Source organism: Pollachius pollachius, assembly GCF_949987615.1.
Source record: "Pollachius pollachius genome assembly, chromosome: 2".
In the NCBI taxonomy this organism is placed as follows: domain Eukaryota; kingdom Metazoa; phylum Chordata; class Actinopteri; order Gadiformes; family Gadidae; genus Pollachius; species Pollachius pollachius.
In genome coordinates, this window is record NC_136935.1 from 43,906,717 (window position 1) to 43,924,903 (window position 18,187).

General features: G+C 43.4%; 1 protein-coding gene across 5 annotated transcripts in view; it reads left to right on the top strand.

Moving 5' to 3' along the window:
* LOC307070770 (adhesion G protein-coupled receptor E5-like) overlaps positions 1-16,583 on the top strand; it is a 38,922-nt gene extending 22,339 nt beyond the window's left edge. Inside the window, exons 7-20 of one of the 5 annotated variants that reach the window (XM_079729409.1) lie at positions 3,818-3,949; positions 4,068-4,211; positions 4,975-5,021; positions 5,217-5,327; positions 5,574-5,730; positions 5,882-6,001; positions 6,165-6,364; positions 6,492-6,695; positions 7,065-7,259; positions 8,911-9,128; positions 10,733-10,891; positions 11,814-11,982; positions 12,075-12,149; positions 12,337-16,583. In XM_079729409.1, the coding sequence (XP_079585535.1) occupies positions 3,818-3,949; positions 4,068-4,211; positions 4,975-5,021; positions 5,217-5,327; positions 5,574-5,730; positions 5,882-6,001; positions 6,165-6,364; positions 6,492-6,695; positions 7,065-7,259; positions 8,911-9,128; positions 10,733-10,891; positions 11,814-11,982; positions 12,075-12,149; positions 12,337-12,378 (1,973 nt within the window). In that variant the 3' untranslated portion in view covers positions 12,379-16,583. Of the gene's footprint in view, positions 1-3,817; positions 3,950-4,067; positions 4,212-4,974; positions 5,022-5,216; positions 5,328-5,573; positions 5,731-5,881; positions 6,002-6,164; positions 6,365-6,491; positions 6,696-7,064; positions 7,260-8,910; positions 9,129-10,732; positions 11,681-11,813; positions 11,983-12,074; positions 12,150-12,336 lie in introns of those variants that run through there. The other 4 variants (XM_079729412.1, XM_079729410.1, XM_079729411.1 and 1 more) reach the window with 4 other exon arrangements.
* The last annotated feature ends 1,604 nt before the right edge of the window (positions 16,584-18,187 follow it).

Consider the following 18,187-nt stretch of genomic DNA (forward strand, 5'->3'; position numbering starts at 1 on the left):
CATGCAGAGCTTTATGGGAAAGCTTTCATTGTGCTGGAAAGCCGGAGTGGGAATTTGGAAGATTTTTTCTGCCACGAGTCTTCTCCATACCCACCTGCATTGTCATGCAAAGGATCCCTCAACTCCGGTACGAAATCAGATTTGTTGTTTTACATCCTGGGGAATCCTAAGAGTGGAGGAATATCTGACAGTGAGGAGATAGTTGCACCAGATCTTTATGATTTCATTGTCATTGATGGTGGAGCACTTATCCATTCACTGCCTGGCACGACTGTCCAAGGGAAGACCTTTGAGTCCTACTTCGACAAGGTGTTCTGCCCATGAGTTCAACGTGACCTGAAAAGATCAACACGAGTGGACATCGTCTGGGACCAGTATCGTGCTTTGACAATCAAAGGAGGAACAAGAGAAAAGCGAGGATCAGGCACCCAACAACGCATCTCTGGCACTGCCAAAGTCCCAAGAGATTGGCAGGCATTTCTGGCAAATGAGGATAATAAGACAGAACTGTTTTCATTCCTGTCAACTGCGCTTGTAACAAATGGACAGTTCCCAGATGACAAAGATGTCTACATAACAGCAGATGATTGCGTCCACCATGTTGGAAACAGTCCTCCAATGGATTGCTGCAACCACGAGGAAGCTGACACTCGTGTCCTAGTGCATCTTCTCTATGCCCTCCAAACAGCATCAGTTGGGATGGTCTATACTGGAGACACAGATGTTGTCGTAATCGTGCTGAGTAATTTCCATCATATCAAGGCTTTGAATGCAACTGCAGAAATCTGGATCTGCTTCAAAACTGGAAAGATATCAAGAATGATCTCCCTGAACACTCTCGCCACAAAACTGGGCACAGAAACATGTAAAGCCATGGCTCTCTTCCACGCATTCACGGGATCAGACAGCACATCTTCTTTCAAGTTCAGGGGTAAGCGATCCTGCTGCAAATTGATGCACGAAGTTCCACACTTGACAGAGGAGTTCGCAACCATCATTGAGACTCCATTCCAAACCTCTCCAAGGCTGAAAGAAGTTGCAGTAAACTTTGTCTGTAGGCTGTACTCCAGTGAATCAAATGAGGAAAATGATGTTGATCTTCTTCGAATGAGAATATTCTCACAGAAGACGAGGGATGTTGAAAGAATCCCCCCAACAATGGATGCTTTGGATCTACATCTCAAAAGGAGTGTCTTCCAAGCAAGCATCTGGACAACAGCCCACATGTAAGTATGCACCTGTATGGATTTGAGTACTATATAATCACAAAAAAAACATGCATTTATGTTTTCATTCATTTAGGTCTATAATGCCTGACAACAACCCCACTGACCATGGGTGGAAAGAAGAGGACAGCAAACTTCTTCCCATTTGGACTACGCTACCACTTGCCAAAGACGTATTCCAACTAGATGTGAAGTGTGGTTGTACAAGTACTTGTACAAGTCGACCTGCCAGTTCTCGGTGCAAGTGCATGAAGGCGAAGTTAAAGTGCACACGTCTGTGCAAGTGCACATGTCAGAACTTCTAAGACTGACATAGAATAAATCAAAGAAGTTAATTATAGTTATCATTGTAGAGTGAAGTTCTCAATAAATGTTAGCCCTATGGTCCTCTGTTCATTTTTTGAATGCCAGAAAAACTATTGTTTATCTTATTATTGTTATTGATTTACTTTCTTCCAGATATAAAGTTCTTTTGTGAAAATTTCTTGTGAATAAAAATGATGGCTTGTTGGCTTGATTGATTGATTGACTGACTGAAAAAAGTTGAGACACCTGATCCTAAATCAATACATAGAAAGTTCATGGCTGTTACTACATTTTGCGGCGCCTCCTAGGGCATAGAATAGAAGAGTGAGGAGCATTTTAATTTCAGTTTAATCACCACACAGTCTTGACTTGTGAAATAACATTAAAAAGTAAAATTCCTTAGCAACTGTGAAAATATTTTCAGACTTTATCTTTAAAAAAGCATAATTTCGCTTGTGTCCATGTAATATTTTGGGCTAAAAGTGTATTTATTTTTATCTGGTCACCAAATGCTTAGCATACCAGTTTCTCCTTTTAATTCTGAATCCATACATACCTCATTTGTTAAATTTGGTTAATCTAATCAAAAGTTGTAGCAGTTTACATATTTTGCGGCGCCCCCTAGAGGCCATTTCTTATCTGTGTGTTTGACACTCAGACTCAAATTTTTCTATAGACCCTAAACTTAAATTTAGAAGTGAAAAACAAACTTTAACACCAATTTGAAATGACTGAGAAAAATTACACATGCATCCGACCCCACTAAGAGTCTCTGGAGGTCTGCCTATGTGTGTTTGCATATACTGCCATCTTGTGTGGGCCAATATTATTCCTCTATGTCATTGTAGCCCTTTTACCCCTATAATAAAGAGGGCAGGGCCCTAGGTTCTTCACTCAATCCTAAATTATTAGTTTTGATTTCCTATATTATGCTAACCATATAACACCAGCACCCTTATTAAATATTAACCACTAAACACACACAATATCCACACTACACGTATTTAGTAAGCCAACCAACAAAAGGGTAAGTAGTTAAAACGATTACTTATTTGAGAACAATATAAGTGCATGTCACAGACAGGCTCGCCGCTCCCTATACGCAGAGTACGCAGAGTGCGTAGGGCACCAAGTACCTGGGGGGGGCACCAAAAATTATGGTTTGTAAAAAAAATTAAAAAATAAAAATAATTATTACATTATTGAATTAAAAAAATATATAAATTAGTTATGAAGAGGCCCACCGTTGTTTTTTCTTAATTGCATAACCTATCACTCAATTTCGGCAATTATGTTTTTACCTAATATATAAAAAGAGGCTCCCCTTCCCCCCCCCCGCTCGCGTAGGGCACCGAAATGGCCAGCAGCGGCCCTGGTCACAGATCCCATATCGGACATCTTATTACCATACAGGCTAAGTAATTAACATTACTAACTAAGCCGGCACATAAAATAAACAAAATAATACAATCCTTTACAAAAGAAAACCCCGTTGCAGGCCTGTTGATGAATAGTCCTCTTCACTCCTACAAGCCAAGAGAACTCGGTCGGCTACTCACACGTCCAGGTAAAACTCGATGGGCGTCCTTGAAGGTCCGTGGAAGTCCGTGAGAGTACTTAGGAAGTCGGTGAAAGTCCTGAGGAAGTCCGTGGAAAGGACACAGGCGCTCCTCACTGCTTGTCGCGTGATTTCCTTCGCCCGAGCCCTGTCAGCCAACCCGCGTGGTCACACCCGCTATCTCGTGCGGCGGTCTCTCGGAAACCCCGTGGCAGTAGCGTCGCTAGCTGCGTTAGTTAGCAGGCCACTGTTCAGCTACTTCTCTCAATTAACTGACCGGGTCGTATGTGAACCTGTCCGGTGGAGCTTTCAAGTTCGTGTTGAACTTTACTTTCATTTACCAGACACAATCTTGAATCTTATGGGTTGCTGATATGTCATCAGCCTTCAACAAGACTACTCCATCGCAAACAGGTGCTCCGTCCTCCAACGTCTTTTTTCTCCTACCTCCAGCACGTCTTCCCTTTCCTCCCCTTTCCCGCCTTCTCCACATTCTACCGCAAACACCTCATTGCGCCCCCTTCTGGTTGGATGGCCATATAACAGTTCAATTAAGCAAAGGATATCTACATTTACAATACGTCAAATGACATTAACAAAATTTGCAACCATTACACAAACGTCAACAAAACATTATGAAAAATAATAAACTCTTATATAATATTGTTTATTATTTTAAATAACCAGAACCCGAATTTCAACTGGGTTACATCATTGTGTGTGACAGACATCAACGAGTGCTTTGAAATTGGGAACATCTGTGGTCCCAATGCCTACTGCAGCAACACCGTTGGAAACTACACCTGTACCTGTCTCTCAGGATATGCGAAGCAGGATGCTACGAGTCCCACTTGCATTGGTGAGATATTTGTTTGTGTGTATGTTGTTTCTTTTTTTTCTGTCAACTGTAACTGTTTTTCAACCATGTCCAGTAAAACGAGTCTTTCTCCACTGTGTTTTAACCCCCTTCCTACCAGACATTGACGAATGTGAGGATGGTGCAAAGCCAAAGGAAGGCGTTTGTGGCATTAACGGCACTTGTAGAAATTCCAACGGGAGCTTCTGGTGTGAGTGTCCAACCGGCTTCACTAACTATAGCAACGAAAGGACTCCATGTTCGGGTAAGGCCTTAAACCATTTTGTACAGAGTAGCAGTATGAACATTATATCATTAGCAGCCTCTTCTGTCTTGTAATTCTAGCTATCAATAGCAACATCTATTGTTGCCTGTGGCGGGAGAAAGTGGGCCAGACTAAAGCGATTATTTTTTTAGCTAATATTTTTGAGGAATTTTCTCGTTCAGGAATATTTCATAGAGTAAATAGCTGCAGTAGAAAACGTTGCAATACCTACATTGACCACATATTTGGTTTATTATTATTTTTTTAGAAATAGTTGGGGCTGAGAGCTTTGCTGATATGTCTCTTGCAACAGCATTTAGTGTCGCTATAAACATAGTTGTAATGATGTGTGCATAATACACTGTTCATGGAGTGTGTGTTTTGACCAATAGCTCAGATGGATATCAGATCAAGACAGCATACTTGGTTCGAAGTGTTTGAGGTGAATTTTTGAGGAGGTGTTTTTTCAGTCTCTTAGTCCCAGAACTACAATCCGCACACTGATATCTCCCTGGTTATTAGTTCTGCTCAACAAAGAAGCTGGCTTGATGAAATGGACACAAACACACACACACACACACACACACACACACAACACACACACACACACACACACACACACACACACACACACACACACACACACACAAAGCTCTTGAATCTTGCGGTTGACATCACTCTCACATGATCACAGGCATGTGTTTAGGTTGGTATCATATCCCGGATGTTCTTCTTTTAGACATGTGTGTATTTTCTGTTCTAGAGCTGAAATGTGACCAGTTCGAGGGTCCCGTTGCAGCGTCAACGCAGGTGATGGTGACGTGCTTGCTTTATGAGGGTGCTCATAATGCATTAATGTATGCTAATTGAAGCGGTATGGGTGGATTACAAGGTTTGCCTTGCTAATATCCCAGTGCTGCATCACTATCTTATTACTCAGTTGGCACAGTATTTTAGAAGTATTTCTAAAGCCTGCTCTCTCTGGGGGTCTCTCGTTCTCCCCAGCCTTATGGAGGTCTGGCAGAAATCTTGTCCCAAATGAAGAGTAGCTGTTTAGCGCTGGCCCGACCGGACCCGTATGGGAACAAGACCACTGGACCCACGGTGCTCCTCAATGTAAGAACTACAGAGAGGCAGTGCATGGGCACTTACAGACACACACACTGCACTCACACAAACACTCTCATGCAGCATGCGGCAAACATACACACACAAACAGACACACACAGCATGTGGGCTCACACACACATACACGTATACAAAAGCACGTATACACACACACACACACACAAACATACATACACACGCACACACACACACAGCGGTGCTGCTCTCCTGAATCCCGTGTCTGCGACATGGCAGAGCCTCTTCGACCTGACAGCGGATGTCCTGTCCAGCAACAATACGGGCGACAGTGTGGCGGCCATGAGCAGCCTGCTCAGCACAGTGGAGGACTCCATCAAACTCATCGGCCCCCAACTCACTGAGGACCAAACCAGCTTGAACACAAGCCAGACAGGTGACTGCACGCACACACAGACACCACAATTATGTCCTCTTCAATATCACTTACAACCCCTAATCCTCTTCCCCTTCAATGAGAGACACTTCCCGATCAATGTGATGCGAAGAGCCCTGCCACTGCCTAAGTCCTATTTGTTTCTGTGTAGAGATGATGATCACGGTGTGGAAGAAGAAGACTCCCCCGAGCGGGCCGTTGCGTCTGACCAACACCGACGCCAGCCTGGAAACTGACTGGAGCACGGCCATCGGGAACAGAAACTACCCTGGTAGAAAAAAATGACTCGGCTAACACTCTGTTCTGTCTCTTTTCTCTCCTCCCCTCTTCCCCTCCTCTCCCTTCCTCTCTCCTCTGTTCAGTCTCTCATCTCAGCCAAAAGCCTCCATTCCTGCTGTGACTTGAGTTCATATCTCTTCACCCTGCGTCCGCAGGTTTTGCCCTCGCTGCTCTGGTGAGTTATAAGAACCTGGAGACTATGCTGAACCATTCCTTTGAGCAGATAACCTTACCCAAAAAGAACGACAGGAAGCCCAGCTACCAGCTGTTCTCCAAGGTGGTGTCGGCGTTGGTCTCCAACCCTGATACACTGCACCTAGACCAGCCCGTCATTCTCACCCTACGACATCTGGAGGTAGGCACCAACCAAGACATCTCCTCAAATGCATGTATTTATTCAAAGGTTTTTAAAAGTTCAGAGGCAAATTAGTGCATGTGTTAGTTTGTGTATGTGTGTGTGTGTGTGTCTGTGCCATTGTCAGGAAATGAATGAGTCCGCTGAGGTGAGCTACACCTGTGCCTACTGGAAGGCTGCGGGAGGCGGGCTGCAGGGGAAGGAGGAGGAGGAGGGCGGGGCCTGGTCCACCCGCGGCTGCACCCAGGTCTCCTCCAACGCCTCCCACACCGTCTGCAGCTGCACCCATCTCAGCAGCTTCGCCGTGCTCATGGCCCTCTACCCCGTCAACGTGAGGAACCCGGGACCGACCAATCACAATCACACAAACACACTCACGCACACCCACAATGATTTAATCTAGTCTAATCTAATCTAGCATACTCTTGTCTAGTTTAATCTAACAGTATCTAGTCTTGTCTATGGTCTATTCTAGTTTTGTCTAATTTAATCAAATCTTATTTCCTCTAGTCTAGTTTAATCTAATATGATTTAGTCTATGTTCTATGTTCTAGTCTAGTTTTGTCTAATCTAATCCAATCCAATCTAGGGTTTTATAATCTGAGCTAATCCGAATGGATCCAATCTGATGCAATCTCATTTTATTGGGTCTAGTCTAATCTAATCTGGTCTAATGGGCTCTGATCTCTTCCCCTCTCAGCACACCTTTGGCCTCATGCTGTTGACCAAGCTGTGCCTGGTCGTCTCCCTGCTATGTCTGGTCCTGTGCATCCTCACCTTCATGTTCTGCCGCTCCATCAAGGGCACCCGCAACACCATCAACCTCCACCTCTGCATCTGCCTCTTCCTGGCCGACCTCGTCTTCCTCGCAGGCATCTCAAAGACCCAACCCCAGGTGTGCACCTTTATTGGGAAAATGAAATGACGGATAGATCGTCATTCACTCTCCTCCACCAGGAAAGTCTTTTTGAGGTCATAGGGCCGCATGTTTCAACCCAGTACACATACAGGACATAACCACCCACACTTAGAGACTGAGTACATACTGTAGGGGCCAAAATGTATTTATTTAGTCCATTTTGTTTATTGGTTTATTTTGATAAACTCACACTGTTTTTCGTTCATGTCACTTCCGTTTGATTGAAACATGGGTGAGGTTTAATCTATATACCTGGGCACTGGGATCGGCAGGGAGTTATGGACAAAGGGGCTTAATGGCGCTCCTGATATATTCTGTTTACCGCCGTCGTCGTCGGCTGGTTAACATCCTCGTGCATTATATCTGATTAATTTGATTTAATGACCATCAACAAGTTTCGATTCATCAGTTGTTAGTCTGTCTTTTCAGTAAACTGCAATGGTCTCCTTACAGGTCTCCCAAAAAAAACCTCTAAGGAAACTACAGCTTGTTCAGAATGCTGCTGCTATAGTTCTAGCAAATTTGCACATATTACACCAATTCTTAAATCGGTACATTGGCTTCCTGTAGATCAGATAATTGATTTCAAAAACATGTTGCTTACTTATAAATCCCTACATGGTTTAGGGCCAAAATATTTAGCTGATATGCTTCCACTACATATGCCATATACCACTAAGATCTTCTGAGGCCAATCTGTTAATTATCCCCAGAGTAAACACGAAACATGCGAAAGCAGGATTTAGTTACTTTGCAACAAATAGCTGGCATAAACTCCCTGAGGATTTAAAACTTGCCCCAACTCTGAAGACTTTTATGTTTTCTTTAGCTTTCTGCTAAATATTAAATACATTGCACTTTCTAAAATGCTTTTTTAATTTAGCCTTTATTTTCTATTTCATTACTAATATGCTTTTTTAACTTAATTTAAATTTTTACCAGAGGGATACATGAGCTGATATCAGAGAGACTGTTGAAAGGATAAAGGTTTGAGACCCAAGTTCTGTCTGGGTTAGACTCCTAGAATCCAGGTTGGAGTCCAAGAGAAAGGACCAAGTTCCTTTAGGTCGGGTTGGAGTCCCAAAGAAAGGACCAAGTTCCTTTTAGGTCGGGTTGGAGTCACGACGTGGGTACCAGAGACATGAACTTTGAAGGGTTTGAGACCCAAGTTCTGTCTGGGTTAGAGACCTAGAATCAGGTTTGGAGTCTCAGAATCTGGGTTGGAGTCCCAGAGAAAGGACCAAGTTCCTTTAGGTCGGGTTGGAGTCCCGACGTGGGTACCAGAGATACCGTTGATCTGATCTTAAATACATTGCACTTTCTAAAATGTTTTTTTAACTTTGCCTTTATTTGATCTATTTTACTATTTTTTTCTTTTACTTATTTTATTGTATGACACTATGAGTCTGCCTCGAGTATGAAAAGGGCTAGATAAATAAAGTTGCCTTGCCTTGCCTTGCCTAAAGTAAACTTTCTCCCTATACTCACCTCTGGACTTGGATTTGTTTTGAACGACGCGTAACTGCATGGAGCCCACGTAAGCCTCGTAGCGGCCTTTATTGGAGAGCTGTCGCTACAGCTACTGTATGGGTTTAGACTCTCCTCTGACGCGTTGCTTTCACCCCAGGGTGGATGTCGGTTGGTGGCCGGCCTGCTCCACTTCTTCTTCCTGGCGGCGTTCAGCTGGATGCTGCTGGAGGGCGTGCAGCTCTACCGCATGTTGGTGCTGGTGTTCAACACCACCATCCGACCGCGCTACCTATACACCGTGGGCTACGGGACGCCCCTCGTCATCGTCATCATCTCGGTCATCAGCAGACCCACGGGATACGGCACTGACCAATAGTATGTAAGGGCGGCTGTGGTTGTGTGTGTGGTGTGTGTGTTTGTGATTGTCCGTGTGTGTGTCTGTGTACTTGTTCATCTGTGTGTGTTTGTATGTATGTTCCTGCATGTGGGCGTGTGTGTATCTGTGTGTGTTGGGTGGTCTGTGGGTGTGTTTATCTGTGTATGTGTTTGTGTGTGCGTGCGTGTGTGTGTGTGTGTATGGGTTTATCTGTTTGTGTGTGTGTGTGTGTGTGTTTTGTGTGTGTGTGCTTGTGTGTGTTTATCTTTGTGTGTGTGTGTTTGTCTGTGTGTATGTGTGTGTATGTACTAGGGATGGGCATTTGAAGGCATATCAATATTCGAATATAAAAAAAAACTATGAAAAAAAGAAAAAAGAAAAAGTGTAGCGCACTCATAATGTAGCCTGAATTTCTTCCGTGATCTGGCCTTCACTAAACATATGTATTCGTTTTCCATCTATTAGTCAAATAAATATGGAAATCAAATCCAATTTGTTCAATTTATTGAGCATTTTAGAATGAAATAAACACTCAAAATCAGTATGCTGAATCAAAACGAGTTGAAACGAAACCATAATTTTTGACAAGAATATGAATGAACAGTATTGCACACTTAAGGCACAAACTGAAATTAGATTAAAGTAAATTTAAGGCACAAACTGAATAGATTCAAGTAACTGAAGCACAGCAGCAAAAAGTATAAGTACTGGTGGGCTTGGATATCAGCAGAACTCCACTTGCAGCGCATGGGCCTGTCTCGCATTACGCATGATGCGCACATAACAGGACATCAACAACAATATATTATGTGTAAGACGGAAATACAGTATGTCTAAAACATTTCCAGTTAACATAACACATAAGCCCACCTACTGCATCACTCATTCTTGTTCAAAAAATGACCATATCTACGTGCTCGGGGGATAGGCGGGTGCGGAGGCGATTTACAATCAAGCCCTCCGTGGAAAAGACTCTCCGCTGGAACGGAGGTTGCCGGTAAAGCCAAGTATTCCAAGTATTAAATGGCATTAGTATATATGTTTAATGAACATATGTAATTAATATAGCTTATTAATATATTTAATTAACTTTAGGCGAAAATTTAAAAAAATCCGCTACAGCTAAAGTGCCCATCCCTAGTATGTACATGTTTGTTTGTGTGTGTGTGTGTGTGTGAGTGTGAGTTTTTCTGTATGTTCCTATATGTGGGTCTGTGTGTGTGTAAATGTGTGTTGTTTGTCTGTGTGTGTGTTTATGTGTGTGTGTGTGTGCATGTCTGTGTGCACCACTAACAATATGTGACCATCTAAGCAAGACAAACAAGGGGAGCTCCGTGCTTTCCGTCTGAGTAAGTGACTGTTCCCATGCACTCTTGCGTATCTTTGTAAACATGCCCGTGCATGTGCGTGTGTGTGATAGTGCCTGTGTGTGATATCCTGCTCCTTAGGCATGTCCTGGTATGTGTCATGGTATGTGTGTTTGTGTGTGTGTGTGTGGGGGCGTGCGTGTGTGTATGTGTGTGGCCGTGAGTGTGTGTTTGTGTTTGTATGTGACCGTGTGTGTGTGTGTGTGTGTGTGTGTGTGTGTGTGTCCCTCCCATAGCTGCTGGCTGTCGACGGAGCAGGGCCTCATCTGGAGCTTCATCGGGCCGGTGTGTGTCGTCATTGGCCTCAACGTCTTCTTCTTCAGCATCACCATGTGGAAGCTGGCCCAGAAGTTCTCCAGCCTCAAAGTTGACCTCACCCACCTGCACAAAATACGGTCAGCCTCCACATGGATTCATTTATCTATCTGTGTGTTTGAGTGCATACATTGTGTGTATGAATACTGCTCTTTGTTTCTCATGCTCTTCTACAATGTTAAGTTAAGCTATCCTTTATTGTCCCTTTTTGGGGGAAATTCTTTTCTCTGCTTTTGCCCCATGTGTTCACCGGCTCCCGGATGGGACACCAGAACACGGAGCAGTGGGCAGCCGCCGTGCAGCAGTGCCTGGGGAGCAGGTGGGGGTTTCAGGTGCCTTGCTCAAGGGCACCTCATCCGTGGAGTACTGCGTAGGGAGTACTGCACAACTACTCCCCCCGTCCACATTTTATTTTTGCCTACCGGTCACCCTCCGGTTACCGGTCCAACTCCTTAACCAGTAGGCCACAGATGCACCACAATGCGACACACAATCTTTAGACTCAATTGTGTGTCCCCAGCCTGTGTTATTTGTCCCCCCGCTGTACATACTGTCATAAATACAACCCTCTGCCAGATGCACATGACTAAAGGCATTAGACTGAGGGAGGGAGAGAGAGAGAGAGAGAGAGAGAGAGAGAGAGAGAGAGAGAGAGAGAGAGAGAGAGAGAGAGAGAGAGATAAAAGAGAGATAAAAAGGCGATTCAGTCTGGATGGGGTCTCTCTATTTCTATCACACCGCCTCCTTCTTTCCTTCCCTTTCAACAGACAATGAAGTATTTACAAAGATCCAAGTCCAAGCCACACCTCTTACTCTTATTAGTCCTTGAAGATTCATCACAATTCTATTTTATCACTGGTTTGATCTTCTATCTGGGGTGATGTCCTTCTTCTCTATCTATCTTCCTATCTATCTTATCTCTCACTCCCCTTACAATGTACTTGTTTGTTCTCTCTCTCTCTCTCTCTCTCTCTCTCTCTCTCTCTCTCTCTCTCTCGACAGAGCCTTTACTGTCGGGGCTATAGCTCAGCTGTGTGTGCTGGGCCTGATGTGGCTCTCTGGGGTCTTCCTGTTTAATGAGGGGGCCCTGGCGGCTGCATACATATTCACCATCCTCAACGGCCTACAGGGGGCGCTGATCTTCCTCCTGAACTGTCTGCTGTCAAAGCAGGTAGGACAAGGTGTTTGTGTGTGTGTGTGTGTGTGTTTGGTGTGTGTGTGTGTCAATGGCATCTGTTGATGGTGTTCTGCTTCCCCCTACAGGTGAGAGAAGAGTATGCCAAATTATTGTCCTGTGTCCGCCAACAAACCAGTAAAATCCGATACAGTCGGCCGCAGGTCAGAATGAGTTCACTACCGTGTCCATGGGCTGTACGGTATCACTCCCGGTTCAGCCCTGCAAACACTTCTTCGATCACCCTCTCTTTACTAGACTGTGTCTCTCAGGACTGGCAAAAGAAAGGTACAATTTGAGTGTGTCTAAAAATAATAACCCTCTCTTTCTCTGTGTTATGAACCCCCCTAGGCGTCCCGGAGCGGTCCAAACACAAGCGAATCAAATATATGAAGAATCCTCTTACACACGGCTCCTCCCCCTGCTCTGTCTGGGGTATTATTTTTGAAAATGTAGGATCTTCGTCATGTCATTTTGTTATTACTTTGGTGAACAAACTACATAAGTAGGGCTGCTTTATAGTCTGCTATTGCCAGACCAAGCTCAATTGTAGATTGCACGCTGGTCTGGGGAAGCTGCTGCCATTTTCTTCAGCACAAGAGGCGTGATCAACGTGCCTAGTTCAAGTGGCTCTGTACTTAATTGGCTGCTTGCCGTCGATACCCTGTCGTCATTGTGTTATACCAGCCAATAGCGCGCCAAGGGGAAAAGACAGCTTGGTGATTGGCTCCCGCAAAAACATATCGGAAGCAGAAAGAAATGTATTGCTCTTCTCCAGACCCTTGTGCAGGGCGAACTCAAATCGCTGGCAGAATGGGCGGGGCTACCCAGTCTAGCTGCTACATGCATCTGAAAGAAAGTCACAGCACTCTTCAGTGGTGAAGCCAATGTAGATTCACAATCCTAATTGATATCCACTCTGACCATCTAAGCTGAGTAGTGTGATGACCTTGCTCTAGATTGTTGTTCAGGGGATTTTGGAGGCGTGTCTCAGGCGTGGCAGCAGGAAAAGCAAGACACCTGATCTCAATTCCAATCAGGCTCATCGACACTTATATAAGATGGCTGCCTAGGCAATGTCACACTCTCATCCTACCAAGAGAGCAGGGATTTTGGTTCTTTAGATGGGTCTGATATACTATACTACTCACACGCACCCATACACTACAGACACTACTGATGATACTGATCTACATGGTTTATCTTTAACTCTTTATAGAGGTTATTGTTTCTAAATAAATGTACTTCAGTTAAACTTCTCTGTGGTCTCCCCTTTTTTGTCATGAATTATACGCTAGTTCATGACAAGGTGGGGGCTCGTCAAACTAGTAAAGTTGTTTTTGACATTGTTAGAAGTGATGACAATGGGACTGTGGGGATACACACTAATGGCCTCTGCTGTTGGGTAAAGAGAGTGCATCAGTCCTTCGTTAATTGCAACATTGGTTTGCAACAGTACTGGTATTTGGATTGGCCTTGTTTTTGAGTTCTGTTCCCTTGGTAGGTTTAGTCAGCGGGTTCTGTTTAGGGAATCCGTTGTGCTCTCAACATTAGCGTGGTGGTGAAATTGGGCAGAGCTCTAACCAGAGTTCAGGGACACCTCAGTGGCTCCGGGGGGTAGCTGGTTTGTCTAATGGCTTTTCCTACCCTCTGATTTTGATGTATAATAACCACTCGCAAGTAACCACTTGAAGACTAGTGTGGAGCTAGTTAGTTTGTCAATCGATGGTGTACGGCCTCGGAAGTAGAGACTTTTCAGGAATTGTGTGAGTTGATAGCACTTGAACAATTTAAAATCTGTGTGTCAGATCACATTGCAACTTACATGAATGAAAGCAAAGTTAAGTCTCCCCAAGCTGCTGCAGTGTTGGCCGATGAGTATGTTCTCACACATAAAAAGAAGTTTGGAAACTCGGATATTGTCAGGCCTACATTTTCTAAACGTACAGGTAAACATTTTGGGGCACATGGTGAGTCCACTTTCCCCAGACCTGAATACGGTGGTTGGCGGAAGGGATTCTAGTAAGAATTGTAATTACTGCCAGAGACCAAGGCACTGGAAAAATGAGTGTCCTAGACACTAGGTATCGTGAAGAGGTTTGTATGATCGAAGAGTTGGTTGGTTTGTATAGTTGAAGAGTTGGTTGGTTTGTGTGGTTGAAGAGTTGTTTGGTTTGTATGGTTGAAGAGTTGGTTGGTATGGAAAATGGTTGGTTGGTATGGAAGAGATGCTTGCTTGTTATGGAAAAGAGTTGGTATGTATGGTGATGGGGTTGGTTGGTTTAGTGATATGGTTGGTTGGTTTGGTGATGAGTTTTAACTTGGTGTTTTGATTTAAAATATTTATATTTTAAAATCTACAATCACATTGGTAGCCATAAGCTACTATTGCTTGCTAAGAGACTTTGATGATGTTGTTCTTGCAGCCATTTAGTCTGGATATTCGCCATATAAAAGGCTCTGAGGATATAATGGCTGACGCTTTGTCTTGCGCGTCTTACTTCAGTTTTACTGTACACGCTTATACAGGTCATACTCAGAAAATTAGAATATCGTGCAAAAGTTCATTTATTTCAGTAATTCAACTTAATAGGTCATACTAATACATTATGTAGACTCATTACATGCAAAGTGAGATATTCCAAGCCTTTATTTGTTATAATTTTGAAGATTATGGTTTACAGCTTATGAAAACCCAAAATTTCAGAAAATTAGAATATTACATGAAATCAATAAAAAAAGGATTTTAAATAAAGAAATGTTGGCCCTATGAAAAGTATAATCATGCATATGTACTCAGTACTTGGTTTGGACCCCTTTTGCATGAATTACTGCCTTAATGTGGCGTGGCATGGATGCTATCAGCCTGTAGCACTGCTGAGGTGTTATGGATGACCAGGATGCTTCAATAGCGGCCTTCAGCTCTTTGGCATTGTTCAGTCTCGTCTTTCATCTTTTTCTTGGCAATGCCCCATAGATTCTCTATGGGGTTCAGGTCAGGCGAGTTTGCTGGCCAATCAAGGACAGTAATCCCATGGTCATTGAACCAGGTTTTTGTAGTTTTGGCAGTGTGGGCAGGTGCCAAGTCCTGCTGGAAAATGAAGTCAGCATCCCCATAAAGATGGTCCGCTGAAGAAAGCATGAAGTGCTCTAAAATGTCCTGGTAGACGGCTGCGTTGACTCTGGTCTTAATAAAGCACATTGGACCAACACCAGCAGATGACATGGCTCCCCGAACCAACACAGACTGTGGAAACTTCACACTGGACTTCAAGCATCTTGCATTCTGTGCCTCTCCAATCTTTCTCCAGGCTCTGGGACCATGGTTTCCAAATGAGATGCAAAATTTGCTCTCATCCGAAAAGAGGACTTTGGACCATTGAGCAACAGACCAGTTATTTTTTTCTTTAGGCCAGGTAAGACGCTTCTGACGTTGTTTTTTGTTCAAGAGTGGCTTGACAAGAGGAATACGACATTTAAAGCCCATTTCACAGATTTGTCTGTGTGTGGTGGCTCTTGATGCACTCACCTCAGCCTCAGTCCGGTCCTTGTGAAGCTCTCCAACACTTTTGAAAGGCCTTTGGCGCACAATCCTCTCCAGGCTGTGGTCATCCCTGCTGCTTGTGCACCTTTTTCTTCCACACTTTGCCCTTCCACTTAACTTTCTATTAATGTGCTTTGATACAGCACTTTGCGAACATCCAACTTATTTTACAATTACCTTCTGAGGCTTTCCCTCCTTGTGGAGGGTGTCAATGATGGTTTTCTGCACAACTGTCAGGTCAGCAGTCTTCCCCATGATTGTGAATCCTACTGAAGCAGGCTGAGAGACCATTTAAAGGCTCAGGAACTCTTTTCAGGTGTTTTGGATTAATTAGCTGATTAGAATGTGAAACTTTGAGCCTACAATATGGAACCTTTTCATAATATTCTAATTTTCTGAGATTTTGAATTTGGGGTTTTCATAAATTGTAAGCAATCTTCAAAATTATAACAAATAAAGGCTTGGAATATCTCACTTTGCATGTAATGAGTCTACATAATGTATTAGTATGGCATTTTAAGTTGAATTACTGAAATAAATGAACTTTTGCACGATATTCTAATTTTCTGAATATGACCTGTATATGTTACTCTGTCCTGGTTGTTTGTCCTGATCTCTCTTAAATGCTTCTAGGTACCAAGTTGCTGAGGGGTTGAGATGAGGAACATGAGGGATTGGTATAGGGCATGTAAACAACTTAATAGATGGCCAGTACAAATTCTGAAGTTTGTCTTTTTTAGTAAAATGTTTTTTTAGCGGAGTACCTGTTTGGTCTCTGCTCTTATGGGGGGGAGGTGAAATGACCTTGCTCTAGATTGTTGTGCAGGGGATTTTGGAGGCATGTCTCAGGTGTAGAACCAGGAGCTGCAACACACCTGATCTCAATTCCAATCAGGCTCATCAACACTTACATAAGATGGCTGCCTAGACCATCTCACACTCTCTCATCCTACCCAGACAGAAGGGCTTTTGGTTCTTTAGATTGGTCTGATATACTACACATCACTCCAGATACTCCAGACGATACTGATGTACATGGTTTATCTTTATTGTTTCTAAATAAATATACTTCAGTTAAACTTGTGTGGTCTCCCCTTTTTTGTCATGAATTACAAGCTAGTTCAGGACAGTAGTTAATTAATATTGAACGGTGTTGTTTGGAGTAAAATAAACATAAGCCTCAAACTGTCTTCACACATTGCTAATACTAATGCACTTTTATTATTTTATAAAATTAAGTACTATGACAACCAACATTTATTTGAATGTAGCTATGCAATCTCTGTTGTATTTTTTTACTTGTGGTTGTTAGGCCTATCATGTGAATATTTGTTTGCTTTACTTTGCTATTGGGTTAAATATAATATTTTCACCTTTTGCACACATTGACTTCCATGGAATTGAGTTTTATAATGTTTGACCGATCCAATGTGTTCTTTAGGCCTTCACATCAGCTTTGTATTATGTCTATATTTAAGTTCAAAAATAGTAACTACAGAAATATAAATGCTATGTATTAGGTAAAGATATTAATAGCAATATCTAATTAATTGTTACAGGAAAGTGGTAAATGTCTTATTTATTGACACACCACCCTCTCAGGGATAAAATGTGCTATTTGGCGCTGACAACCTCCCCTCCGACAGCATTATGCCCGGACCTGCACTCGATAAACTTACTTTTACAGAGGAATTCCTATTTGCTCTGTGCAACACAAAGTGCTTGACTGGCTTTGTTAATCTTTTATTAGACAGCCTTTGTGTTTCGATGGATAGGCCTATCCTACAAAAAAGAGGATTACTTTAAGGTGTCCTTACAAGAGTCTTTAATTTCCCTCTTATATTGTAGACAAACCCTAATGTGGCAAACTGTAGTGGTAGTTGCAGTCGGCCTTAGCATGGGGGCTGCTGTCTGGGCTGGCTCTTCACACTGCCTGGGGCCTCTATGTAGCTTGCCGGACCATCAATAGAGATCACATGCGAGTGTAGCGAACGTAGATGTGTTTGTGTCGATTCGTCAAAAATTCAACTTGTCAAAAACTCAGTTTAATGTTCTTCAGCACCTACTTTAGTCCTGTCATTTATTTGTATATTCTATCATGTACCTATTTGACGCTATTTCTTTATTCTTGTTGTATACTTCATGACATGTCTTTTGAGGACTAACATGCGTCTTTATTTCTTAATGTGCTTTTTTTTGTTTTTTTTCCTTTATTTGCACCACTTTATTTCTATAACCCCTGTTTCTCCTCATGTGTTTCTGTAAATATAGCAGCGGTTATGGTAGACATCTCATGCATTTAGTTTCCCTGAGCCTCTGTACCCAACATCCTTGTCGTCATTTGCCACAGCATTCCCTGTTGGTTGCAGGTAGGACAGGCGTTGACAAAGCCTCTGGTGTCCTCTCCCAGGGAGGATCACCAGAACGACCTCCTTGGTTCCCTGGAATCCAGGGTTGCAGGCGCATTGGGAGCTGTGGCCCACTGCAGAATCTTGGACCGGAGGTCAGGGGGCACAAACAGGCGATTGGAGCTGGGACCGGGCTGGTCCTGGATGGCGGCTCTAACTCTCTCCTCCACCTCCCAGGTGAGTGTGGCAACCAGACGGGAGGGTGGAAGGATGGTATCAGGGTCGGCAGAGTCCCCCTCCTCCTCCGGGA